The following is a 27,133-nucleotide window of genomic DNA, read 5'->3' as shown; positions in this document are numbered from 1 at the left end:
TAAGATTATAATTCCTCTTTTGCAATTCTTATGTTTCAAAATATTCGATTCGTTTACCAATTAAAAAATTCTTTACTAACTCACTTTTTAAATGAAACCATAAAATATAAAATCACTAGGTTAAAAAGAATATGACATTATATACCCTCATTTACCAAGTGCACAATCATTTATTACACAATCAAGTTAATGAGCAATATTTATTTTAGTGGTGTTGGAAATGTTTATCTTAGATCTTACTTTTGGTACAGAGTTTTAATGATTATAAAAGTTCGAATATGCACACAATATACGCATATCGACATAAGGGTAGCTCAACGACTGTACATATCATTTTATATACAGCTCAAATCTAATTATATATACATATGTATATGCGTTTATGTTATATAAATATATGCACAAATAAGCAACAATCTATGTATGCATAGAAAGCAATAACAATAACAATAATAATTAACTTAGGCCTCTTATTTGCTTGCGTTCAAAGTGTTCGTTGCAGCACTCGCATTGTCACGTGTTCGTAAGCTGCCTTCAGCGTTGTGTAGCAATAGCCCGCCATGCCGTTCATTTCGGCTTGGAAATTGGGTCCACCTGTCAGATCGTCCAGCAGCGCCAGCTCCGCACCCAAATGTGGCACCGCTGCGCGCAACATGCACATCATTGACAACGGTATCATATTGTCCGCATTTAGCTGAGCGGCTTTGCCTGCAAGAGATGCAATAAATTATGATCACGTATGAAAATTTAATGCGCGCTTGAGCGTCGTACGCAACTACTTACTGGCCATGGCATGCTCGTAAGCCTGCGTGAGCATCTCCATGCTGCGCTGTATCACAGTCAACATATCTTGAGGGCTGAACTTCTCCTGAAGCTGCTTCAGCATCTGTACGGCTTCATGAAAAAGCGGATCCAGCATCACTGATATAAGGCTGCTGCTAAAAAAATAAAAAACACCAAGGTAAAATTCAGGGTTAAGTAACACATTTCATTCAGTACCATTTTACAAAATTTCATTATCGGTTAGCTAAAACCACATAGCAAGACATTTAAAAATCAAAATGTTCGTATATAGCTAGCTATACGTACATAAGTTCGTGCCTTTTTTTTACTATTAATATCTTAAATGGAATTAATCTGACTACAGCTAATTGCACAGCTCAGAGTGGAACTCCCTGGAACTCAATTTGTAGAAGTTTGCATAAATACATTTAAGATCCCAATTTGCTACAACTCTCACTCAATTACGAGAACTATTTAACACCATAAGCAAATAGTTAATATAATAATAATACAATAATGCATTGGCATACATGGGTACGAATTCCCCGTTGTGGGGTGTTATGGCATAGGTGTTACCTGTCATGGCCTAGCAGCTGTGCCAGCTCGTTGTTGCTTAGCTTCTCGGCGTGATTAAGATTTTGTCGGTAGAGTTCATCCTTGCGATTGTACTTGTTGGCGTAGAGCACAAAGAGTGTGGAGTAAATTCCTTCGGATAGCACAAGCGGATAAAGCAATGTTATATGCGAAATTACTTCCTTTGTGTCATCCATAAAACAGAAATCCTCAGGAAGAGCAGGAAACATCTTGCGCACAAACCTGTAAATGCGTTTGGAAATTGACTCCCATTCGCGCATTGCCTGCTTGGCCAGAATTGGTGTCGGCTTAACCTTCCAGTAGCCGTAGGAGTAATGAAAGCAGTTTGCTATACGTTCATTAAGCGCATACAATGGGTGATAGGGGTCCTTGAACGCCTGCTCTAAGTACAAACGAATTGAGCTAACATCCTGCTCGGTAAGCGCTGAAGCCATGCCAAAGCTGGGCATCTGGTCCAGCATGCTGCTGCTGGTCGATGTTGTCGATGTAATGGAGCAATTGCTATTATTTTTAGAGATACTATTGTTATTGTTGTTATTATGGTTGCTTTGCGCTTGTGATTTGCTGCTTAGCACACTTGTTCGTGAACTGTCATTAAAGCTGCGATTCACCAGACTATCGTCCAGCTCAAAACTAACCAAGCTGCGCGAGTCTAATGTAGAATTGTGACCCATCGAGAGCAAGCTGTCGGAGCGCTTTAGGCTATTCCGCTTGCTGCACAGCGTCTCCTGGGAATGTATGCGTGGCAAAGAGCTATTGAGCAAATTCAGCGTAGATTGTTGCTTTTGTACCGACGACACCAGCGTTGACGTTTGATTGCTGCTTTTGAGCCCTGGTGTGGGTGACTTCTGTGGCAGCGGCAGACTGAGCAGAATGTTATTAAAATAGTTGCCTGGCTTGCTGGCATCCCGAGATCGTTGCTTGCTCATGTAGACAGCTATGCAGCTCCAGAGCTGCGCTGTGCTAAGCGTTGTCTTCATAGGCTTCTTAATGCTGCCTGAAAAGTTGTTGCTGTGGTTGCTACTGTGGCCGGTGCTACTGACACTGCAGCTTGCCACATCCGACTCAAAGTTGTGAAACAAGGCGCGCCACTTGCGATAATGATCCACAACCGTGCGTCCAAGTGAACTAAAATAGTGAGGCAATAGTTATTACAGTTTATAGTTGGTATGGAGCAGTTGCTTACGCACCTGGGATACTTGGAAAAGCATCGATTGAGTGCCAGTTCTCCCGCTTGTATACGCACAGTCTCCCAGCTGCCGCTTAGCTGGCCAAACACTTTGTTGCCCACCAGCTCGTAGTTGTCGTCACCCTCTTCGCTGACGCCAACAGCATTGCCAGCATCGCCGCTGGGCATGTAATACTCGCCACGTCCATTGGGGCCTTGCAGCGTCAGCTCGCCTTCGTAGTAGTAATCATTCTCAAACACAGCCACCCCGCTTCCAGTAAGATCGTCGTTGGAAAAGTTCCCCTCGAAGTAGTCACCACGATGCGTAATGCAGCTGCCTGTGCCACAGCGCTTGTTGTCCACAAACATACCCATGTACTTATCGCCGCTGACGAGATCTTCCATGACGCCATAGCCGCTACGCGTGTTAGCTACATACTCGCCGACATAGATGTAGCGATTGTTGCGCATCATGCCATGACCATTGTAAAGACCCTCGTAGAAGTTGCCCTCGTAGATCTCGCTGTCGTGGGCACCGCTGCCATGCAGCTCATAAACTCCAAATCCATGAAAGCGTCCGCCTTTAAAGTTGCCCACATACACTCCAGTCGAGGGTATAACCATCTTCCCATAGCCTGAAAGCCAATTTGCATATCAATTGATTTTCTTGTATTGAGAGTGGCGTATCCACTTACCTTCAATGACGCCATGATGCACACTACCGCAATAGACGCTGCCATCGGGATACTCCAGATAGCAGTTTCCATGCAGCACGCCTCTGCGCCAGGTGCCCCATGCTTTCACCTTGGCGAACCTGGGATGCTCATTGAACTCGTAGCCAGTGGTGCGCACATTGGGTACATTCGAGCCAAGCGGACGCCCCAAGGCGGATACAATGCTTGACTGCAGCTGATCCAGCCAGACCTTGCGCGCCTCTGACTTGCGGGTGACCAACAAGAAGCTCTTCTCGGGCGTTAGTACGCGTATGCCCAGATCGCCCTCTGGGAACAACCAGAGCGTTTGCAGCGGATACGTGTGTAAGGAGTGACTGCCCAGTTGACAGAGAAAATCTGAGAAGAGTATGAAACTATTACTGGACATGCTGATGCCAATGCCAATGCTGTTTGAACTGGAGAGCTTGAGTGGCACCAAGGCTGATGTGAGAATCACTCGCCGATAACGCTGCTTCAGGTGGTAAATGCGTGGCGTGCACTCCTTACTACTCCAGAATTCCTTGGTATTGACGGCCAGTTCTTGGCTTATGCAGCTCAAGCGCGCAAACTCCGACCAGGCCAGACGGTGCTCCTCATACTCCGACTGGGCTCTTAACCAGCAGCTCCAAAAACTGCATGAACAGCTGATAAACGCCAAACGGCTGCTGAAAAAGCCGAGTAAGATAACTTTCCTCAGCTAGCTCCGCAAGCGGATTGACGCTACTTAGCGGTGGCGAGCCAATGGTCGCTGCCGCCTCACTGAAGCCATTTACCGATAGCACATCGCAGTAGCATTTGGTGTAATCTTCAAACAGCTCGATATACTCGCGATAATAGCAGATGAACAGGAGATCCGCTGGCAGTACATAGTCTGAGCGATAGAAGCCCTCCAACGAGTGCAGCGTGGCCGCAACCAAGCAAACGATGCGCTCCCAATTGAGCAGCAGCGCCTCCAGCACGGCCAGCTCCCAGATGACCAAAGTCTGCACAGCCTGACGCTGCTTGAGCAGTAACTGCAATTGGGACTCTAAATGACTGAGATAGTAATGATATTGTCGTTGGAACTGGCGGCGATTCTGCAACGTGAACCCACCGGCACAGTACAAAAGACGAAGCTGTCGCGGCCAAGCTGCCCCCAAGTGCAAATGCAGCAGCGTCTGCTCATATGTGCTTGACTGAGATTGAGAGTGGGAGTGCAGCTGAGGGAGCGTTTGTATCTGACCAGCAGCATTTAGTAGCAATGTGCGATAATCTCCGCAGGTGGCTTCAAGTGCAGTGAGCTGTTCTGGCAACAATTGGTCTGCTATGCAAATCTCTGTGGGTGAACTAAACTCCTCGCCCAACTGCTCACGAGTATTCAGTCCCCAGTGATAGAGACGACCGTCCAGAGTGCGCACCACGCTATGCTGCTTACCCACCGCAATACTGCAGACACCCATCCCATCCAGCTTCTCCAGCCTTGCCACATGCGCGCGACGTATGTGGTCACCAGTGCCGAGCAGACCATTGTTCGAGGCGCCAAAAGTAAATAGTTGTGTATTTAAAAGCGCATATCCCTGCTGAAGCAGATGCCGCCTATTACTGCTGAAGCTACGATCCGAACAGCCGCTGTTCAGCGATTTAGTTGAGCCACGTTCAGGCTCTCGTTCTTCTGACTGAGGCTGCTGCAGCTGCAGAACTTCATCCGCCAGTTGGTGGGGAGCCACAAGCAGTACAAAGTGTTCATCCCCAGCTGCCAAATCAAGCAGTTGTTTACCTTCTTCACAAAGGCGCATATGACGAGGTTGTTCGGCATTGAACACCTCGCCGCAGCTGCCCAGCACATAGGTGGTACCACTGTCGCTCACAAAGACAACGCCCTGAGCAGAGCAGCAAACACGACGCATAGTGACGCCCTCGTCGAGCAGCTCTAGTGGATCAAAGCTGAGTGTTTGCCAGGCGGCTGCGCGATATCCACCTGTTAAAAGCTGACAATGCACACTGCCATTTGCCGTCACCACAAACAGTTGCCGTAAGGCTTGGCAGTAGTCCACGTCGATTATGTCCGACCGCAGTAGATTTAACTCCAAGGTACTGGTTGCGTGCACAAGCTCACCCCAATATAGCGACTGGTCTGTTGTCAGCAGCAGCATGCTGCTTGACTTTGACTGCTGTGTTCCTGTTGCTTTCTCTACATTTGTTCCATTTCCTACAGCTACATGACAAAGACGCATAGCAGGCATGCGGGTCAAGGGCGGTACTCCCTGCCATTTTAATCGCAAAGGTTGACCCTCGAAATAAATGGCAAATGCCTCGTCACTGTTGCTGCAATTGTAGCTGGTGGACATTGCGTTTTCTTCTTCTTCGTGTTATTTATTATTGTTGTGGTAGTAACACGCAATTGCCACTGCAATTGATACAATGGCTGTTCACATTCTCATTGCGCAACGAATTCACACTAAAGGCACACTTTATTTGCCTTATAGCTAACACCTGTAGCACTAACTAAGATTTGAGGAATGTGTTTATGTACGAGCAGAAATATTTTAGTTTGTAAATTTCTAATCAGCTATTTGTATTTGCGAGAAAGTGTGACCGTTGCTGCAGAACAGAACAAAAATACTAAAAGGTATGTTAATTACCCTCTTATCGTTAATTTTTTTTAAATATTTTAAATACACCAAAGTGATGGGACTTAACGTTAACTCTAAATGTACCACTTAAATATAATACTTCATATACATTTATGACTAACCTGTTCCCAGAATTTAAATGAACTATTTACTACCGCCAAAGAAATCGAATATTAATATGCCGTAGGTCGATAGCACAAACTTGTGTGGCGGCCTGTCAAATGTAGAAAATAACTGTATTTACAATAAACAGCTGCGAAATTTGTTGTCGCGACAAATTTTCCAATATTTTCTGCAATTTGGTAAGAATGCTGTTAAGGACTGCTGTTTTAAGCATTGTTCGGCTATTGCCTACAAAACAATAAGACGCAATTAATATGTGAGTGTTTGGTGATAATTTGCGTCTGAAATACACCGACCTTGACGAATCAATTTCAGCATAAAAGTTCCAGTATGTCAAACGTCTATTCTAGAGCTGCGGCGCTATTAGATGATTCTGGTCACTTCAGCTCCAACAGTGATTCGGAGGAAGACTCGTTTGCGTTAGTAAAGCATGAGCTGCTAAAGACGCGAAGCGAAGTGGAGCGCCTCAGTAAATCAGAGCAATGGTATAAACAGGAGCTGCAGTCCCAAAAGCATAGTCGGCTTGCAACACTAGAGCGCCTTTATGCACAGGAGCGTAAATACATGTTGGAAAGCCAACAATTGCAGCAGGAGACACAACGACTTTTGGTCAAATGTAAGGCTCTAGAAAATGACTTGCAGGCGACGGGAGCTGTGGCAATTGCATCACCAGCTATGGATACCAAAAGAGGCGAGGTTGACAATGATTTTGAAATGCAACAACACCTGGCACGGCTGAGAGATCAGCAGCAGTTAATTGCAGTGCTGCGTAAGCAGAAGAAAGAACTATTAGAGGATATGCAACGCATGACCCTAGACAACGATGAAAAGCAATTGCAACTACAGCAACAGCTGGTTGAAATTGAGCTGGAGAAAAAAAATATTACGCAGCATTCCGAGCAACTGTTAATTGAACACCGTACGCTAGCTCATAAATTAGAATTAAAAGCTTCTGCACTGATTAGTGTAACCGCGGAGCGCGAGCAATTGCGGCAAGTTATTGACGAGTTGAATCAAACACTGCAAACACAGGAGCAGCTCTTAGGACTGAAAGAGCAAGAATTTCTAGACCTCAAACACCACTATCAAGAAAAACTGAGCAGAGAATCCTCCATTGAGGCCATACACAACCACAGCCTGGCCTACCACGAAGAGATCAAGACTAAGACTAGCGAAATAGCTGCACTCAAGTTATCGCAGTATGAGTTGCAAACGGAGCATTTGCTCATGTTAAAGCTGCAATCACAAAACGCGGAGCAGCAAGAGCAACTGGAGCAACTAAGCTTAAAGCTTAAGGCGCAGCAATTGGATCAGACGTTGAAGGATGCTCAAATCAGAGATCTCACGTCGGAAAAAAAAATGCTAATGGAACAACTTCAACAAACACAGCCGACAATACTTCACCTGGAGCAGCAATTAAAAGACCTTAGAGAGAAGTTCGCAGACACCTGTGCTAATTTGAAATACAGCCATTGTAAGCTTGAGCTAGAGATAAGTGAAAACTATAATCAGCAGCAGAAACTAAAGGTTCTACAAGAACAACTTGACGTTTATATGCAAACTCCCAAAAACTTAAGCGATAGTTCAACCCAAACAGAAGGCCAAAACGTTGTAGATAGCTCTGCTCTGGAGCAACGAATTAAATCATTAGAGCTTCAGCTGCAGGCAGTCAAAAAACAGAAGCATGAAACAGTTGGTCTGCTTCAGGAATTGTTGCAACAACAAAACGAAAAAATAAAAAACACTAACGAAATGGAGTCGGACTGGCAGCAGCTGTTGGATGCGTTGCAAGCCACACAGAAATTGGAACAAAATATGCAACTTCAGTTGCAACAGAAAGCCGATGAGCTGCATCAGCTCAACGAACTGTTTGCGCGTCAAAATGAGCAACTGGAGCAGCTACAAGAATTAAGCGAAGCTCACGAACGCCGGAGCGCAGAAGAATTGCAGGAACTGAAGCAAGTACAAGCTCAAGATGAAGCTAATCTTAGTCAGCTACGACATCAAGTAGCACTGCTAGAAGAAAGCGAAACTGTAACGCGGGAGCATCACAAAACACTGTTGAATCTGCTTGAAACCGAAACGGGCTTAAATCTGCAACACGTTAACAGTATGCCACAATTGATGAAAGTCTTGCGTCAGCAGTTACGCGCAGCTAAAGCATCAGAGGAGCTGCCCACACTTAAAAGTAAACTGGCTAAAGTCAGCGAGAAGCATGCGAGGGCATTGGATAAAATAAAAGTAAATGCATTAATTGCTATTAGAATATTTATTGTATTTTACGTACTTTTAGTTATTGGAGCAAACTTTGGCAGCAGAACGCGAACGTTTTGAGGCTTCTGATGCAGGCAAGTCGACAGCTAGCATAGCTCTAATGGAGCCTGCTCATGAGGTGGCCAATCTTATTGATGATTATAAGAAGGTATGTGTGCCTTTTAAAACTAAAAAGAACACCACAAACAACTGACCTCACTGTCCTGTCAACTAGCTTATTCAACAAACTGCAGAGGAGACGGGTCGTCCGCGCAACAGTTACATACTAGAACTTATTGAGCGCAGTCAACAGTGTCAGCCAAATTTGTGCCAACTAAGCGAGGGCGTGGCCGCTTGTCGTGCGGATATGATGAGTCTGAACAGGCTGCTGGTCGGCCTAAATCCAGATACCATCCGGCAACAGTCCGTGCCTTCGCTAATGGAAGAACTGCGTGCTGTCACAGAGCACACATAATTAAGTAAGTCGAGTGTCACTCATATGGATTAATCATAGTCAAGTAGTTTAAGTAGGTAATTTCGCTTAACTTTTTGTTTTGTATTTTTAAATGTACTTTACACTTGTGTTTCAGTCCCAACGGCCTGTATTTCCCTATGTTTATTATGCTTGTTTTTTTTCATCGCGTGCAATTTACCAAGTAAATTTTTCTCCTTGCCAAACATGTATCGAATATAATTATTTATATTTTAAAATAATAATATATCAAATATGCCATATATTTTTGAAAAACAATTGTAAGCGTAAAAATAAAAAGTATATTCTGTGGAACTATCTTTAATATCTTCCTTTACGCCTAAAATATTTACACATTGACATATTCAACAAATTATAATTTGTAATAAAAACATAACTAGTAGTAAAGAAAAAGAGAATAGTGATAAATTGTAGTTGATAGTTTAATAGAGATCCACAACTAATGTCAAGCCAAATCGATTTCTCACATTTCCACTGCGCACAGTTTAAGCGGTCGCGGCTTACGTTTAATATAAAAATTGCCAGTGTCAATATCTAACTGCGGCATTCGACATTGGTCAATGGATACGGGAGGATAGAACAGCAGCCACTTGGGTATTGATAAATGCGTTGAAGATTAAGTGACCGCCCAGTAGATTTTCACCCAAGCGTCACCCCTTTGCGCCCTATGAGCGAACCACAATTGCTTGCCAAATTCAATTGGCGCAATTTTTCATCGTTTTCAGTGCCTTTAAGGGAACCGCGCGATCCTTCGCTAACACTGCCAATCTTACTATAGCTGTTGTTGTTACTTGTGTTATTGTTCTTGCTGCTGCTGCTGTTGTTGTTGTCATCTATTATTGCCCGTTGGCCTGGCAATTGTTCTCTGCAGCGACTCAAGGTTGTAAGAGATTCTTGAAAAATCACCAACAGGCGAATGCCGCCCGGGCCCAACGTCGTGGCCATGTTGCGGTCTGGGATTTAATTCAATGCCTGGACATTTATAAATTGCACTCAATTTATATACAACACGAAAGCGTGATTTTTACATTTTTACAATCTAGTGAATAATAGATCAGCGTCCCGTCGCTCGTTACTGCCCTTTTTGCTAAATCGCTGCTTCGAAGTTCGAATACTTGCAATTTTTGACACAACACCAATGCATTGTGTGCCGACTACAAATGCCTCGAATTGTTTTTATACACTTTTATAATGGAACTTGGTTAATTGTATATCCACATTTTCTAGAACATGTGAACTGCATTAGGCTGGCAACAATTAATTGAGTTTGACCAAAGTCAAGAGGCAGGGATCCATGCCATGTTGTCTGATTGACCATTGAGTAGATCTCTCATGTAAGCAGAGCTCTTGGGCAAATAGTGAGAGCCATAAACATGAAATTCTCACCAAAGATATATAATACATGCTACAGCCGGTAAGGGTCATTGTCGGTCTGGAGGCAATGCTAGTCCCAAATTGCAAATCCAACTTGTTAACCTTGAAACTACGCAGACAAAACGGACCAACTGACAGACAAACAGATGGGCCAAGTGCTTGGCAGCAACAGACCTACAAGACCTCAGCACAGTATGAGGCATTTAGTCAGACGTCGTCCTCGTTGATGTCCGTCTGCCGATCACTCGTTTGTCTTGCAGCTACAGCTACAGCTATAACTGCAACTAGAAGTGGAGGCTGCGGCTGCGACTGTTGAGGCTTCTACTCCTGCTAGAGCAGCATATTGAATAATGCGTTTATGGGCAGATGAATGACACTTCATAATGGGGGGCTGTCTGCTCATGGTGGTGGCCAAATGTACCGAAGCGGTACAGCTTGAGTAGCGTCCGACTATTCGTCATATGTGGCGCGGCCAAGTCAGTGTTATATTTGAAGGAAATTCATTTAAATTGTCAATTGTCTGGAATCTGTGTGCCTATGAAACAGGTTTCCATCCACTAATGAGGTGCATGAACGGTGGGCAGCAGATACAAATACAAATATGCATTCAAAAAAAAAAAAAAAAGATATACAAAATTGCAAGAAGAAATGAATCCAAGCCAAAAACCCTTTTAGCATTCAACAGTGACGGTGGCCAACGACGGTGGCTCTGCGGTCATTTAGCAGGCAAACTACTTACATTAAACTCTACTTAAGCACACAGATACTCACACATACATTCATCTATACCTACATATGTATGCAGAATATGGGCTAGTTGAAGTTCCGTGCAGATTGTGTGATTTGGTTTGCTGACGAGTGGCATGAAGCGGGGCTTTAGGTCGACTGGTGTTGCAATGTCATTCGTTGCATTTTATGCACTTTACGGCCCGAACATTGTGAACTTGGCGCTGGCCATAAATAAACTTGTATCTTTAAGATAGCAAAAAGTCATAAAAATCTGCAAATAACCCCAAACCCCCAAGGCACTTGAACTTTAGAGCTTTTAGCCATAGCTACTAAAGCCGCAGTTATAGCCGCAAGATTAGTCGACCAGACGTCCAACTTTATTTTCCTGTAAATAAAACCTGGCTAATACTTACAAGCCTACTTGCATGTTACCAGGAATATTAAATTTTATATTAAGCGCACGACTCACAACCTTTGCATACAATACAGAATGCCGTACGTCGGGCGGGGGGACGTTGCCCATTTATGATTTGGACTAGAAATTGGCAATGGGGGAACGTGATTCCAGTTGGTAGCTGCAGCCACAAATTGACATCAATCCAAACTGATATATACAATTTTCTCCCAAAATCAAAACTAATAGCATTCAAACTGTTTTCAATTTCCCGCTGGCTCATCCCCCATTTAACACATGTCTTTCAACAGCTCAATCATCGGAAAGCTCGATGAAGTTGCATTTTTCAAACGCCTTTCAAACTCTTTTGTCCCAAATTCTTTATGTATTGAAGAAGCATTTAAAGCTTGACTACTCAAGGCACACATTACCACAAGTTTTAATGGCTTACAGTAAAGCGAGTTAGCTACCTTACATGGGATTGGAAGTGCGAGAAGAGCGGGCACCCGCTCTGGTAGCCATTTCACTAAAGATCATAAAAAATAATTACTGCTTCGGGTACTTCGTTAATTACTGTGTATTGCGTCTTTTCAAACGCTTCAGCTAAAGCATAATGACCAAGTGTTTAACCCCAACACTTTACCTTACTGTTTGCTTTATTTGAACCATTACACAACCATTTATTACAACCACATATTTGATATTTATGTATTTCTCTCGCTGAATTGGCCAAAGCACTGTTTGAACTACCAATATATATATTGAGAATTTCATATCAATTATAAAGCATTCACTAGCCAGTGACTCAAACTCTTGTATATTATTACTCTGCCAAAAAGAGTGCATTACTTTTGTAGCTCCGTTTAATCTTTTAGCATTCACTCAGTAACTCGTTATTTCTCATAAGAACACCTCACATTTTCTGCAAAGTCAGAAAAATGAATACTCCCAAAATGAATATATAGTATTTTAAAAACAATTTACGTAATAATAAATAAATATTCCAAGTTCGTTACTCTGCATTTTATTATTTCTGTATCTTCAATTGTTTTCAACGCCGCGCCGGCTGCTTGTAGCATTGTTTAATCTATGAGGCATGCACATAAAAGGGCATGAGAACATTTGAAATGATACTTCAGAGTGCGCTTAACCTGAGAAATATCAGCTAAGGCAGGTACATTGATCTCCCGCCTTTAGCGTAGAACCGTTATGATTTAAAGATACTCACAGAGCACACCACAGTACAGTACAGAATTCAATGACCCAAAGATTTGCGCTTCATTTTACTATTTTCTATGTTGTTTCTTTTTGTTTTGTCGTTGTGTTGATTACGTCAAAAAGGCTGCGGCAATCTGGGCGGCTGCTGTCCGTAATTATTTGACATTGCTTCTCAAGATGCCAAGTCAATGGCAAATCTCGTTACTGGCCATGCGCTTGAGTCTCAGTCTCAGTTGCAGTGTCAGTCTCGGCCTTAGTCTGCCGCTTGCTGTCTGTCCGTGTTTGTGTCTGTGGTTGCGCATGCAAATGCCACAGCTAAAGTCCAAGTTGCAGTTGCAAAGTGAGCTCAACAGCTCGACTTGAAGTATGAGGCAATGGCAATGGCAATGCCGTAGGCGCATGGGCCCTGGCCATAGCCATGCAATTTAGTCAAAAGGCCCTAACGGCATTTGAGCAAAATGCGTTTACGCATCCGCTATAAACTCGTATGCCGGTTCCCAACTCAACTGCCAGTTGCGAGTTACAAGTTCTAAGCTTAGGTGTTGCTCGCTCACTCGTTCGCTTGGCTGCCTTGGTTAGCTTGGTTAGTTAACTGGCTCGCTCGCTAGCTTGGTCGCTTGGTTGCTTGCCCTGTCGGTCGCCGCCACAGCCACAGCGTTAAAAGCCCAAGAGCCAAAACCAGTTGTGCTGGAGAGCATGCGACAAATGCTGTCCACACAGCCGGCAAACTGTGACTTCCTTCAGGACGGTGCGCGCGACAGGCACGACACATAGTTAGAGCGACGTTTCTGTGCTCTCTGTGCTTGCTGGGTACTGTTAATTGGACTTATGCTGGCACTCGGGGCTGTCCAACTGGCCAACTTTACCCATCGAGCGCTTTGGTGCGTACAACCAACTAACTGTACCCGCCTCTGTATTTGTATCTGCACCGCCTTGTCCAAATCGATCGTGCCTCAAATTTCATTAAATTTTACGCCTGCCACACTGCCTCGAAGGGCTGCTGCTGCTGCGGTCATTGCACGCATTATCCAATGCTTATCACCAGGCGATCGGCAAACCGATCAACCAATATTCAACTCAACATCAATATCAGCATCAACGGCAACTCCATCTCGCAAGCCCATCAAATCAGCAACGTGACGCTGCCCGTAGGGTCCATAACAGTCTTATGGCCCTCTGCTCGTTTGACTCCCCAGCTTTTCTGCTGCTGCAGCTTCGACTGCGGTTGCCACATTCCTTCGATAGCGTAAAATGGTCATAACATTTGCACCGCAATAATGGTGCTTAGAGTCACTGCGAGACTGAGACCCTGGAGCTTGCAGAGTGCGCATGGCTGTGGCTGAGCTTTATTCATTCAAGGATTATGTTACGCTTAATGACGCGGCCAAGCAAGTCATTTAATTTGCTAAACTATTCCCAACAAGACCAGCAATAAATACAAAAACTACAGTAAAACTGAAATTGGCTTGGGTAAAAATCTACCAGGCAATACTCTTGTATTTGAATTAAATAATCTGAATGAATTAGAATTTTAATTCGAGCATAACGGCCTAATCGGTAAAATTCTTCTTTTTTTTTTTTTTTTAATTTTTCATATAGGCAAGTTGGCGCACCCAACTTTACTGCGATTCTGTTTATTATCAAAAGTTTGCAAGCCGAAACCGAAGCAGACTCTAAATATAAGAAATTTTTTAATAATACAAATAAAAAAATTGGATTGTAAGTCCAAATTTTATAGCTTCAATTTAGTAACTCAAAGATCGTCTTTAAGTATTAATGTCACTGCGTTGAGCTATATATATAAAGCTGAGCGCTAACAATAGCTCAACCATAGCAATGTTGTTAATGGTAATCGTACTGATAATAATGATGAAGATAGTTGATGGTGAAATGAAATTGTTGCTTTCGATTTTGGCTAATTGCCGAGTCCATTGAAATGCCTACTTAGGGCTAATTGGTCCCATCGGAAGCGCCGCCAAGGCATGTACAAACATTTCACGCTGCGCTGTCATAGATGCTGTAATTGATGCCGCTGCAGTGCCATGTCACAGATGTCAACCCTGCCGGATACTCGTCTCGTGGAGACCCTAGGACAACAACAGTAGCAACAACAACGACTGATACGACTCGAAAACAGAGTCGAGACAGTGCCAGTGTCAGGCTAAAAAGGACGGCAAATCTAACAACTTTGATTGACTTGTGATTTGAAGGCGCGCCTAATTGAAGCAATCTCCAGCGAACAGAAGCCCAGACCGAGACCGAGACCGAGACTGAGGCTGCGTCTAGGCTCAACGCAGACGTAGACCTAGACATAGACAGTGACATGCCTTGGAGACTGGGAACTGGATACTGCTCGGTAGCTCAGCCAAATGTTTCGTGAGAAATGTCATTAATACGAACGACGTGCTGTGAATGTTGTTCACGTTGTTGTTGTTATTTCTGCTACTGTTGTCCTACGCACATATGTATATATGTATATTTGTATATATGTATATATGTATCTGTATATATCTGCACTTACCGTGAGTCAGTCAATCCAATTGGAATTCGTTTGGCTGTTTTCTGTTTTGCTCTAGCCGCGGATCTAACCGACCGCATTGTTGCACTTAATTAATGTGCGGCGGCTCCTTGCGGCATTTTGTATGTGCACAATGTACATGTGCGTGCCATATAGGGTCAAGCACAAAGGCGTTGCTTGTATAATGAAAATTGCTATTAAGCATTTACACTTGCACTTAATGCCAGAGGATAATGGCTCAACGTTAGCATTTATCAGCTTGCACCCAATATCAAGCCGGCATGGATTGGCCAAAGCGTTGAGATATTATTTGCGGCATGCAGCGCCGCAGACACATAGGCATTCAATTCGAACTACGCCCGCAGGCGGGCTTCGAGTGGCTAGAAGCAGGTGTCAATGTTGGCGCGAACTGGCTGAATGTAATGCCAACAATGTGCAATTATAGTACTTGATTCTAATTGCAATTAATTTGTGGGATTTATTATATCTTATTGGCGTCGCGACGCATTTTATTGACAGTATTTGTTACTGCTGTGCGTGCGTATTATGTACATGTAACATTTAAATGGTTATTAAGCTAAGCTAAAAAATTATTATTGCGGCTTTGCATAGCATGAATGAAAATATAATTCGAATTTATTTATAGTATATGCAAATCTCTTTTGTTAATTTTGACTCGAAGAAACGTATTTTTGGAGTATCAACATATTAATATGGCCATATATATGTGAACAGATTTCATTGTACGGTATTTCTCTATGACTACTACGAACCGCAAATCATCAGCTAAAATACTAGCGTGTATATTGTTTAAATTACGAGTATATACGTTTGCTGAATTACTGGTATGAATATCATGCGATGCACCTTATATTAAATAGACATTTCATATAACTAATGCTCTAGCGGCTAATTCTCTATTAAAACTTATTACTGCTCCTTGGGAGCCGTATTAGAGGGTATCGTGTTTTCATTTTGTGTGTATGTGTATGTGTGTGTGTGTGTGTGTGTGTGTATGGGAGCGCTATGTGCTGCTTCTTAATTATTATGAAAAAATACTCAGTTCCAGTGCTCTCGATAGCTCTCTGCGCCGCTCAGATTCAGACCGTCTAGTCAATACAATATGCCGGGATGCACGGCGCCACTGCGCTGGAAGTATACATTCGGATTGCTGCTCAATGTAGGCTCCAGCGTAGTGTAGAGATTCGTTTCGTCGGGCCGTATGAACATGCCTGCAAATGGATCACATATATTGCATAGATGTATCTAATAGAGCTGTTGATAAATCAGCGCCTGAATACCAAAACTTATCGCTTGTAATTATGAATATTTGGCAATTACCTGGGGCATAGCGCAGCGTTTTGGCCAGCTGCGCCGCTTGTGTCATGGAGGTAAGCGAGCTGCCAAGTTGTTTGAGGGTCAATGGTGTGGCCAGCTGTGTGGGTGGTGCAGGCGGTGGCGGTAGTGGTGGTGGTGCGGGGGGGTAATAGCAGAACGGGTGTGCGCTCAAATGTGCTGGAAAATAGTGATACATACGTGTGTAGCTCGGCGGTGCGGCGCTGACCAAAGCGACTCGATCTGAAGCCCCGTTAACCATTCGTTGTTGTTTTCAGTTTTGGATTTTGGTGTGCAAAGGAGTTTGTTGTGCATGTAAACGGTTGTAATTCCAAGCCAAAATAATATAATAACCCAGCACACACGCGCACGCATACGCAGCCATATGTATAAATATAAATATGCAGCATACATAAATATGTTTATATATATAGGCCAGACAGGTATACATACATTAATTAATTTTTTATATTTTTATAACGATAAATGTAAATGTAATTCGAATTTAAAAAAGGTCGAAAACCGGAAACAAAACCAAAAACGAATTACAAACAAAATGATTAATGAATAAAAATATAAACAATAAAAAAATTACATAACCACATAGTGAAGTCAATGTTTGTTGTCGTGTTCGCATGTGTGTGTGTGTGTCAGCGTGTTGAGAATTTTTTGTATGTTTTGTTGTGTGGTTGACAAAAATGACGAGGGTAACCATTGGATTTTTATAATGTTGTTGCCGTTGCAATGAGGATATCGTATTCATATAATTTTTGTTTTGTTTGGTTTTGTGTGGCGCAATGATGATGATGTTGATGATGAGTACATGATGATAATGTTGATGTTTATAAGCAAAATGTAGAGAAAAAAATACTTGTAAATCGAGTGCAATATGTGTAGCTTAATATAAAAATTATTTATTACAAATTTATATGTATACCTGATGTCACAATTTCTGCATTGGGCACACATTGCGGTGCCTTGGTCAATAATTGGCCAACCACTTGACCCCAGCGACCAACATAAAAACCCAAATACAATCTTCAGATGACGTTGTCATATTTCACACTTTGGCCGCGCGCGCGCAAGCTAAACATTTATTTACGAGCTTAATGATGTTAAATCTGCTCATAACACCCTTAAGCCATAGAGAAAGTTTGACTTAAGCTCGCTTTCATATTGAGCAATCTGCTAAACGTTCGTTCATTGGAATTTTAATGCGCTACACTAATTGCACTCTTGTACAAGAAGGTCAACAACGCTTCGTATCGTATTATATCGTATTATGAACTCTAGCTCAGCCCAAGTTGTTTATGAGCAGCTTATTAGATTCTTTATTGCCAGTGACTGCATAATTGGCAACTACCTTGTCAAGTTTGTCGCCTCAGTCTTTTGTTTGGGTAGGGGTAGGACATTAAATCACACTTGGACGGAAATTGTTGAGCTTACCATTAGCTTGCAAAAAGTAAGTAGCTTTGGTATGCAAAGCTAAACAAATTCGAGCCAATCAACTGAATGACACTCTGAAGTTTATTATGAGCTTGTTTATTATTTGCAGTCGCTTGTTGCCCAAAGTAAAATAAATATGAAAAACAAAACACACACACACAAACGGAGCAAAAGCTAACTGTGTTAATGACATAAAAACCGACAAAAATAACAGCAGCTTCGATAAAAACGATAGACAGGGAACAGCTGAACTGGTTGCTAGAACAGACACAGCTACGGGGCCTGACGACTGTTGCAAAAACTGAGAGAGAAAAAAATAACTGAGGCCTGCCAACTGAACTCTTGACAGTGTTAAATACAGCAGTTACACATACACGGCTAGATTTGTTTTTTTTTACTTTGCTTTTTGCTTATGCTCTTTATTTGTGCGGCTGGAAAAACCTTCTTGGTTTTCTAATTAACTTAGAACAAATACTGCAATTAAGCTCGCTTGTTCTGCTTGCTGCGCGGGCATCGCACGAGCTGTGAATCTGGAATTATGTGTCAGAAAATGAAACTATTCTTATGTGTGTGTGTGTATGTGTGTGTGGTTGCATGCACATTTGCAAACTAGTTTGTTGCGACTACGACTACTCGCTTCGTCCGGCAGCTGAAGCGGCAAATTTGGCTTATTTCTTTTGCAGGCACTAGCTCTGTCTCAGACTCAGCCACATCCACTGCAGCTGCCTGATTCTATTTGAGAGCGCTGGCTTAGGCTAAACTATCCTTATGAGCGTCTGTCAGGTCACTTTACAAATATGAATTATGCTCCCTTGCATAAAAATGCCACCTTGTGACGCTGACTGGTGCTGCCAAGCCGCATCAACTGTCCATAGCAGGCTCAAAACGAAAGGCCCCAACACAGAATAAGCGACTAATTAAGTGCAAATATGTATGAACAGGGCTTAGCTCGTGCGTGTTTTCCTCAGCTGTGCTTGTATTGGTGCATCCGCTTCTGTGTGTAGATGTGGGCGTGATAGATTGCAAACTCTCTTGTCTGCTAGTGATGACAGTCCAACATTTCTACAACATAACTAATGTAGGGACATTTGAGTTCCCAGTCTAGCGATTATTTTTATCAAATTCACGATTTAAATAAAAAAAACTTAGGCTTTGATTGGTTTATTCAACTTTCAACTAGCCACATTATTGTTCATCTCTATTGGGAGCCAAAAAAAAAAACGCAAAAATTTTCCACGTTTTGCATTTTGCAATTGCCCTTGCGAAGCAGTAATCGGTTTTCCCTCTTACTCACTCTCTCGCTTGCAGAGCTCTTGCCCCCAGCCAGCCAGCCAGCCAGCCAGCCAGCCAGCCAACCAACCACCCGCTCGCTTGTTCACGTTCTCTCACACGTACTGTCGTTGGTAACAAGTTAAACATAAGCCAACTGCCGCACGTTGACTGATTGCTACGTGCAGATTGTCATTGTTCGCTCTTCTTCTGCAACAGTTGCTGTTGTTGTTCTTCTTGTTGCTGATGTTCTGAGCCGCGGCAAAGTATTCTTAGTGTTTTGCTGCTTCTGCTGCTGCTGTTCTTGCTACATACTTTGCAGACTTGAGTAATTTCCTTGGCGAGCGTTGAGTTTTCCTTATTGGCTCTAGCTACAGTTCTAACTTGCACTCTGCAGACTTTTCTTTGGAGTCGACTCTTCTGTGTGTGCTGCGAGAGTAAGTTGCCAGATGTTGTGATATCACGAAGCAGCATTATAACTAATTGGCCACGTTCGTTCGAAGCACTCTCTCCCTCTTTCTTTCGCTCATTCTGCGCAAAGTTCATTGTCATGAACATGGCTTTGCCATTGTTACCCACCCCCAAAACCCTTGTTTGCTTGTGTTTGTGTAAGTCAAAGCGGAAGAGAAACATTTCTCACAGGCCTCTCGGCGTGCAGTGCATAATTTGTGCAATTTGCATATTTCGGCAAAGGGCGTATGACCTTCAAATTGCTACAATTCAGTTGGCATTATGTGCGTGCCGCGTCTAAGCCGCAAGCGCGCGATTCGTCTTGGCCAATTTAGCATTATAATTTAACGTTAGCAGTTGGCAGTTAGCACGGCTCATTGACTCAAGCTGGATACATTGGATGTACAGCTGAGGTTGGGGCTGCGGCTGTGGCTGCTGTTCCACTCGCTTGGCTAGCTCGCTTGCTTGCCAATCGCCTGGCTTTTCCGCTTTCGGTTTCATTGCTACAATTCGGAACTGGTTATCGATTACGTTTACAACCATCGTCGCCGTCGCCGTCGCCTTTGCCGTCTGCATCTTGCGGTTGGTTACTCTAGCCAAAACATAAATATCATCAGCTGTAGCAACTGCTGCAGCCACAGCTATGACTATGACTATGACTTCGACTTTGACTGGGCGCTGGTTATTGCAAAACCGCTATAATTTTGTGGTAATATACAGTGACGCGCGTTTCAAGCACGTGCTGCAGCGTTTACTCTACTCATATATTAAACACACAGACACTTCTATGTGTGTGTGTGTTTGTATGTGTGTGGAAATACTAAGCGACACGTACTTCACAGATTTTAACGTTGAACGCTGTACTCATAGTCATCATTGGACTTTTTCTTTTGTGCTTGCTTCTCAATTCGATGCATATTCCGTTAAAAAAAATTGGCTTTAATGGCATTATGAAACGGTGACTGGCTCAGCATTTAGGGTATATATAGTCGTGTACTTTATATGATCATTGGCACCATATTAATAATTTTTTGTTTATTTCATGTTCTGCTGCCTAAGTCTTTTGTTATGCTGCGAATTCAAGGGGGCCTAGAACAATTTAGGCTAATCGATTTTTATTTGATTTGATCGCTAGCTGTTTTTGACAGCTGATGCTGGTAAAAGACCACGTCCATTATTGAATGGTTCATTGGAACCACTTGAAGCGTTATTGCTTGAAGAGCTTATGAATTTAGAATCAATGTTTCTCGACCAAAATTATTAGAGCTTGGCTGTAAGCTCAAAGATTAAAAAAAAAATTGTTTATTGATTAGCATCAGCGATTATGAAATGTTCTATAATCATAGCGATCATAGCCCACACTTCACCCAAAAGTTCTTTCAGCTTTGTCTTGCGAAACTTGTTGAGAAAGTGGGCTCTTTTGTGCAAAAAGATTTATATATAGAATATACATAGAATAAACATAGTTATGAGGTAAAAGCCGTATTGGAGAATAAACAGAGCGCACAGATCAGAGCTATATCGAATCCAATCTAAATGGCACATGCGTGTCAAACAAAAGATTTGGCCATTAAGAGTTTAGTATGGTTATTCAATTATGACTCAAATTTCAATCTATGTTTATGTTAACAGAACTTTCTAACGAATTTGCAGTCATTTAAATAGCCTTTGTATTTAATTCTTCAGCGTGTTGGCGGCTTGACGACTTGTGTGCCATAGATAAGCATACTTTAAACTTGTGCTCGAACCGCCAAGGCGAGTCCATGAATTAGCATTATTGTTGTTATTGTTTTGTTATTGTTACTGGTATTGTTGCTGTTGTCGTAGCAGCACTGGCATGAATGATTGATTTTATGTATGTAGCTGCCTGACATAAAGTCACTCAATAAAATTACAAAAAAATGCGACACGTCGCATAGAACAAAGGCCAAGGCAGCTGCACATCCGTTCGTATCTCAACCCCAAGACTCAGGCTCACAATCAGTCAGTTCAAGTAGCTGACGACGACGACAATTAATTGAAGCGCAACACAGCATCCACTTGGCAGCAACAAACAAAAACGATTACAAGCCGCAACTACGATGGTGGTTACTAAATTTTGAAGGCTTTGTTGATTGAGGGCAGATAGTGAAGAGCCATATCAAAAGCTTCAACTAGCTTAAACCCAAGATACTTGATACTGTCTGGACGACCCTCGCAGTGTCGGTGTCTATTTTTGTGACTGCTTCCTGTCATCGCTCAGTTTGCTGCAATGGGGCTCCCTGTGGAGGCTGCGTCTGGGGCTGGGGCTGCCGCCATCGTCATCAACGTTGTCGAAGGCCCAGCCACACGTGGCTGTAGCTGTAGCTGTTTCAACAATAAGTCTTCAATTAAAGTGAGCAACCTTGAACTCTTTTCAAGCGGTTTATGTGCGTTCAATCAACGGCAACCACTGTGGCTCATATCGGCCATATCGCGAATCGTTAGCTTGTCCCTATAACAACAGCACCAACAACAGCCCCAACAACAACAGCAAGTAAGCCAGTAACCAAGTTTGCAGCCAAAGCTGTCAATCTGCGTTCCTCGCGTTTTCTTTTGCCTTTTGCCACAGCAATCATCGAATGCTGTCCAAGCTGCAGGCCTGCCCCTCTGGAAGAGCGACTCCTTGTCCAGCGTTGGCTCATTCTTTGGCGTCAACGCCGTTAGCTGTCGTTTAGTTTATTGTTGCAAATTGCTCAGTGAATTATGTGCCGAACCGCTTACTGCCAGCGACCACACGCACACACACACACACACACACACATGGCCTTGTAGGTGCGCCTTTTATGGGACAGAGTTTGACAGGAAATTTGATATTGTGGGTTTATTAGAAGACATTTGATTGCGGGTTCTAACTTGGCTATAAGAACTTTTTATTTATCATCATGAAGCTAACTTTGATTTCCAATTAATGACCGAATTTCTGATTCGGCATCATATTGTTCATATAAAGAAAAACATTTTTAATGAATGCCACAAAAATAATATGCTAAATATAAAGTAATTCAGAACTGGAGCTTATGTTTGTTTCTTCGATAAGCTGCAGTTTGTTTCCTAAGTGAAACTTATACAGGCGGCTTTAGCTTTATGTTAATTCGATTTGCTTTGATTTTTTTTCTGCACTGCCCACGTACAGCTCCAGATTTATATATTTATTTCAATTTTTAGATCTCCTTGCTTGTGATTTTCCTTTTTTTTTTTTTGCTCTTAATCAAGCAAAACCCTTTTTTCTGCCAATGCCTCACTTAACTACACTTCAGTCAATCTGAGCTCGCTGGGATCACAACAACAACCCACACATAGACATGCCACTGCCAGGGAACCGATAATGTCAGCTAAGCTCGACTCACGTAGTGTGTATGCCTGTTAAGCCCTGTCCCAGCTTTGATTTTTATGCTCCGTGTCTCCAGACATTTGTCTCCGCTGTTGCTGTTGTTATTTTTGTTACCTTCAAATGCACTTTCAATTGCAGACAGTTTGACGTATATTTGTAAGTATGTATATATGAGGCAAGCTAAGGTACTATATCTTTCATTTATCTACCCATATACATAAAAAGGTACGCATACTATGTACCAAACTTAAATATATAACTCTGTCTGTCTGTCCGTTCGTCCGTCCGTCCGTCTGTTTGTCTGTGGCTTGTCTTGCTTTCTTTATGCAACGATAGCTAAGAGCTGAACGTGCAACGAGGTGCGGAGTAGGGCTACCCACAGGCACTTGGCAAGAGACGAAGCAATTCAGCTGTGGGCTGCATGGCTCCACTTCCAGCTACAGACTTTGCCTTGCATTGGTTTGTGTCTGCTTTCATGCGTGGCAAGCGCTCCAATCTTTCACTCACACAATCGCACACAAACACACACACACACCCACACATGCCTTTGTCGTCAAGTAGCTGCCATGTAAAACGCTTCCTACTTAAGAACAGCGCTGCAATTGTTATATATAATATGTGAAATTATGGCAGCATTAGTATTATGTAAGTCCGACTACTTGCCACGATTGAATACATTATAGGCCCTACTGAAACCGAAAGCCTGTTAGAGCATTACGCATTCGTTTAGTTTAATAGTGCTGCGTTTTCAATTGTTATTAATTGCTTCGATGTAATCATAAGTTTTATGTGTATTTTCGTTAATTAAATTACATAAAGTGTTGGAAATGTATGTTGCATATCTTGGACACGCATATGCCATAGGCAGCTTACACTGCTTAGACTTATAGCCACTTGTGTTTGCTTTCATTAGAAAGCCAGCACGAAAGGTTTTGTTTCTTTGCTTTTGTTGCGGCTCAGAAAATATTCGCAACCACACAGGTATGCATAGTATATGAATACATGTGTTTTGTTTTCTAGATCGTAAATCAAAATAAAACAAAGATTGTGCGGTATTAGCTCGTTTCACTTGGCATATGACTTACGGCATTCGTTATTTTGCCGGGGCCTCGGTCAATTTTCAGAAGTTGACAATGACTTTTAACACCTCTTAATGACTAGTTGTGAAATCTGGCTAAAAAATTTGGTCTTGTTGATGTCTGCATTGGCACAACAGCAACACAGCACAACTTCAGCAGTAGCTCAGCACAGTGGCAGGTATCAGAAATGATTAAGAAAGCCGCACTTAAATCAAAAGACTTACGTAGCGAACCTGCGCGCTATTCTCACCAGCCGAAATGAAAATGAAAGCAGCCAGCCGAAGCAAAGATACTTACAAGCAGACAAACAGTCAGACAAACAGACAGACAGACAGAGGGGCATACAAATGAACACGGAGAGATAGTCGGATAGACAGATGAATTGCTACAAGAGCTTCATGTGTGTGCTCTTTTTACACTTGGCTTACACGACGGCCTCGTGGAAATTAATACGCAAAACAATTACTCGGCATGGCAAAACAATTTTAAGCCCAGTTAATGCTGCTGCACACTGATGTGAAACACACGAAAATATTTGAAAGAGCTTCAGAGCTTAAAACGCAATTAAAATAATTGTAAAAATTATTCAGATTGAGCTTACATTGAAATTTCTATATATTAAGAAATTTATATAAACCTAATGTAAATTTCTATATATGAACTTGAGTAAGTATTGTTTTAGTTTTACTTTAATTTATGTGAAAGAGTATAATAAATAGAAACCTTGTAAATGTATTCAAATGACCTTCGTTGGTGAACCACTGTGCAGTGTTTCCTACCAGCTTGTCTACGAAAGTATTAAAGCTTTAGCTTTTGCTTTTCTTTATTATTGTTTTTGTTTTAAGCAAGAGCGATGTCGAGGCGTGTGTGAGGCAAGAAAAGAAAGTTATTTCAAAATTAATAGAAACTGTCAGTTGACAAGGGTAAGGGACACTGTCAGGAACAAGCAGCGGCTTACCCAAGCTGCAGAGAATTGTGACATCTAAACCTTTTTGTATGTATAGTGAAATGGGGAAACTTACCACCGCCATTGTTGGCACTGGAGCAGTGCTTGGAGCTGAGACCCTGTCCCGTATTCGATGCAGAATTGGGCAATCCACACCCGCTCATGACGCCATACTTGATGGGCTTGAAATGAAAGAAGGAGGGCGAATAGCCAGAGCCAGCGCGACTCAACGAACTGAACTGCTCCTCGCGGTCCTCGACATAAAGGCCCTCCTTCCCCATGGCGGCCAGCTGCCTGCCCTTGGGCATGAACATGACGAGGAATACAGTTGCCGAAGTTGCCACCAGTCCAAAAGCAATGCACGCATCCTTGTGCCGCTCAGCAACAGCCAGTCCGCACAGCATCCAGCCCAGCCAAATGGGAATGGCGCCACCGATAGCCAGGCCAATGTACGTCGCCTCGCGATAATTGTCCCGTATTCCGCGCGACTTGATCGCCAGTACGGCAATAAACACAATGAGAAACACGATGTAGATCAGCGAGAAAAGGAGCTCCGAGAACTGCGTCTTGCATAGTGGTATCAGCACGGTGCTAACCGCCGCGATTCTGGTGTAGATCTCTGGTGTGCCGTCGAGAGTGGTGTAGGACGTGGGATAGAACAGTGCTGAGTAGTTTGTCTGTGAAGCGACCGTGGTGGAGAGGAAACCGCTGCCCATGACTGGCACGCTGGTCGTGTAGATTTCCGGCGGCTGGGTCAGCAGCCACTGGGCTCCAATGGCCACTTGGATCAGCAGCGCGAAGAGCAAGAGCAGACCCTGATACGGTGCTGGCAGATAGACGCCGCCGTTTAGACTGATGAGGAATACACACTTGACCAGCAGAGCGGCAAAGACAAGCGCATAGGCCACGCCCACGCCGAAGCGGATAGCGCCACAGCTGAGCAGCGTCGGCTGGGCTGTTATAACAGCGCCTAATCCAGCGCAGGCAAATAGCCCCAGGAGCAGCATCTGGCCAAGGAAGAGATGACGCCGCGAGGGCGACGTGCGCCACGCTTTGAACAGCACAAAAATCTCGAAGGCGCCCATCATCAGCATGGTGAGGCTCGCCAGCACCAGCACTGGCACCACCCACACCTCCTTGCGCAGACCCGTGAACGGCAGCTGCGTGGTGGACACTATGCTGGGCGGAGTGGCGCCACTGGGTGGTGTGGAGCGTGGCGTGTTAGCAGCGCGTGCTCGGGCGCCCTGACTGCGCGTGGGCGTTGCTGAAGTGCTGCTCTTGGGCAACGGTGACTGCGTAGGCACCACAAAGAACTCCGTGGACATTTCCAAGCGTGCTGCACTTGAGACATTGCTCTCGGGCACATTGAGATCCTCGCGACGTAGCAGCTGCTTCCCACTGCGACGTACTGGTGCTGTTGTTGTTGTAGTAGTAGTAGTAGTTGTTGTTGTTGATGTTGATGTTGAAGTTGATGTTGAGATGCTGCTGCTGTTGGCCTTGAGCAATTGGTAGGCACTGCGCTCCCGCTCGAGACTGTGACTGTGGGTGATACTGGGGCTGGCACTGACGCTGGTCACGAGACGCACTCGTCGCCATATGTTATTGTTGTTGTTGTTGGTACTGCCACTGCTGCTGTTGGGATAAGAGCTTCGCGCCGCCAGCGCTGTTGAGATCAGCTGCAGCAAGAGCAGCAGCAACAGTATTTGCCATTTGCTCCTGCTGCTTCTACTCATGACCAGCGTCCGTTTGGTCATTGGAACTCGAACTCGCGTTGCCGTTACGTGCCGCAAACTCAATTGTTGCACATAGTCTTTGCAAACACACGCACTGTTGCAAGTAGAGTAAACACACTCGACACGCGCACTTGCAAACGCAATCGCAATCGCATTCACCCAAACCCAAACCCAAACGCACTCGCTTAGTTATGACGCTGACTCTCGACTGTTTTTCTACACGCGTTGCGTCTTCTTCTTTTAGTTCTTCGGCGTATTCTTCGGCTGCACGACTACTTTGGTACTTAACGCGCTCTCACGTCCGCTAGCTAGACCCAACCAACATCGACTGCCGTCTTGGAGCTGCCGCTCTGCCAAGTTGAGCTTGAGTTTGGCTCGTTTGAAGTCGAGTTTGAAGCCAAGTCGCAAAGCCGTTTGCTTGCAACTCATACCAAATCTTTGCTCTTTGCTTTTTAAGCGAATTGGTCTCTCGTGCAGAGAACACTTTCGTTTCATTCGTTCTGCTTATAGCTCGATTAGCGTTTGCCGCAATTTCGCTGCTTTGGCCATTG

The 27,133-nt window shown here is 43.5% G+C and overlaps 3 protein-coding genes across 10 annotated transcripts; 1 reads left to right on the top strand and 2 right to left on the bottom strand.

Moving 5' to 3' along the window:
* Positions 1-152: 152 nt before the first annotated feature.
* LOC108600712 (alsin homolog) lies at positions 153-5,773 on the bottom strand. Its single transcript, XM_017988445.2, is given in 6 exon segments — positions 153-708; positions 784-935; positions 1,360-2,505; positions 2,568-3,180; positions 3,241-3,871; positions 3,873-5,773. Coding segments are annotated over 6 exon segments (4,479 nt in total). The 5' UTR covers positions 5,586-5,773; the 3' UTR covers positions 153-484.
* A 349-nt stretch (positions 5,774-6,122) lies between these two features.
* LOC108598426 (chromosome partition protein Smc) lies at positions 6,123-8,930 on the top strand. 4 transcript variants are annotated; one of them, XR_004458837.1, is made up of 5 exons: positions 6,123-6,249; positions 6,309-8,234; positions 8,287-8,415; positions 8,482-8,777; positions 8,837-8,930. XR_004458837.1 is itself a non-coding variant. In XM_033293460.1 (5 exons), exons 2-4 carry the CDS (start codon positions 6,324-6,326, stop codon positions 8,719-8,721), a joined length of 2,280 nt encoding a protein of 759 aa, XP_033149351.1. In that variant the 5' UTR covers positions 6,123-6,249; positions 6,309-6,323; the 3' UTR covers positions 8,722-8,725; positions 8,837-8,930. The 4 variants fall into 4 exon arrangements, 2 of the variants coding, with proteins under 2 accessions (XP_033149351.1, XP_017840541.2); XR_004458838.1 differs by having other exon boundaries at positions 8,482-8,773; positions 8,837-8,928; XM_033293460.1 differs by having other exon boundaries at positions 8,482-8,725.
* A 6,723-nt stretch (positions 8,931-15,653) lies between these two features.
* On the bottom strand, positions 15,654-26,801 carry LOC108599223. Of its 5 annotated transcripts, none has more exons than XM_017986018.2 (3): positions 24,926-26,801; positions 16,314-16,550; positions 15,654-16,204 (listed from the first exon to the last, which is right to left on the bottom strand). In XM_017986018.2, the coding sequence occupies exons 1-3, from the start codon at positions 26,601-26,603 to the stop codon at positions 16,086-16,088; spliced, it is 2,034 nt and encodes a 677-aa protein (XP_017841507.2). In that variant the 5' UTR covers positions 26,604-26,801; the 3' UTR covers positions 15,654-16,085. The 5 variants fall into 5 exon arrangements, 4 of the variants coding, with proteins under 4 accessions (XP_017841507.2, XP_033149432.1, XP_033149433.1 ...); XM_033293541.1 differs by having other exon boundaries at positions 16,314-16,487; XM_017986019.2 differs by having other exon boundaries at positions 16,180-16,247.
* Between the last annotated feature and the right edge of the window lie 332 nt (positions 26,802-27,133).

This window comes from Drosophila busckii, chromosome 3L (assembly GCF_011750605.1).
Source record: "Drosophila busckii strain San Diego stock center, stock number 13000-0081.31 chromosome 3L, ASM1175060v1, whole genome shotgun sequence".
NCBI classification, from domain to species: domain Eukaryota; kingdom Metazoa; phylum Arthropoda; class Insecta; order Diptera; family Drosophilidae; genus Drosophila; species Drosophila busckii.
Note: the sequence above shows the minus strand (reverse complement) of the source record. Positions and strands in the feature narration are given on the sequence as shown.

Coding starts and splice junctions, on each gene's coding strand:
- LOC108598426 (XM_033293460.1), top strand. CDS start 6,324: ATGTCAAACGTCTATTCTAGAGCTGCGGCGCTATTAGATGATTCTGGT. Junction 8,235..8,286: donor GGGCATTGGATAAAATAAAA/GTAAATGCATTA, acceptor ACGTACTTTTAG/TTATTGGAGCAAACTTTGGC. Junction 8,416..8,481: donor TTATTGATGATTATAAGAAG/GTATGTGTGCCT, acceptor CCTGTCAACTAG/CTTATTCAACAAACTGCAGA.
- LOC108599223 (XM_017986018.2), bottom strand. CDS start 26,603: ATGACCAAACGGACGCTGGTCATGAGTAGAAGCAGCAGGAGCAAATGG. Junction 16,551..24,925: donor CAGTGCCAACAATGGCGGTG/GTAAGTTTCCCC, acceptor ACGGGGCTTCAG/ATCGAGTCGCTTTGGTCAGC. Junction 16,205..16,313: donor AACGCTGCGCTATGCCCCAG/GTAATTGCCAAA, acceptor ATCCATTTGCAG/GCATGTTCATACGGCCCGAC.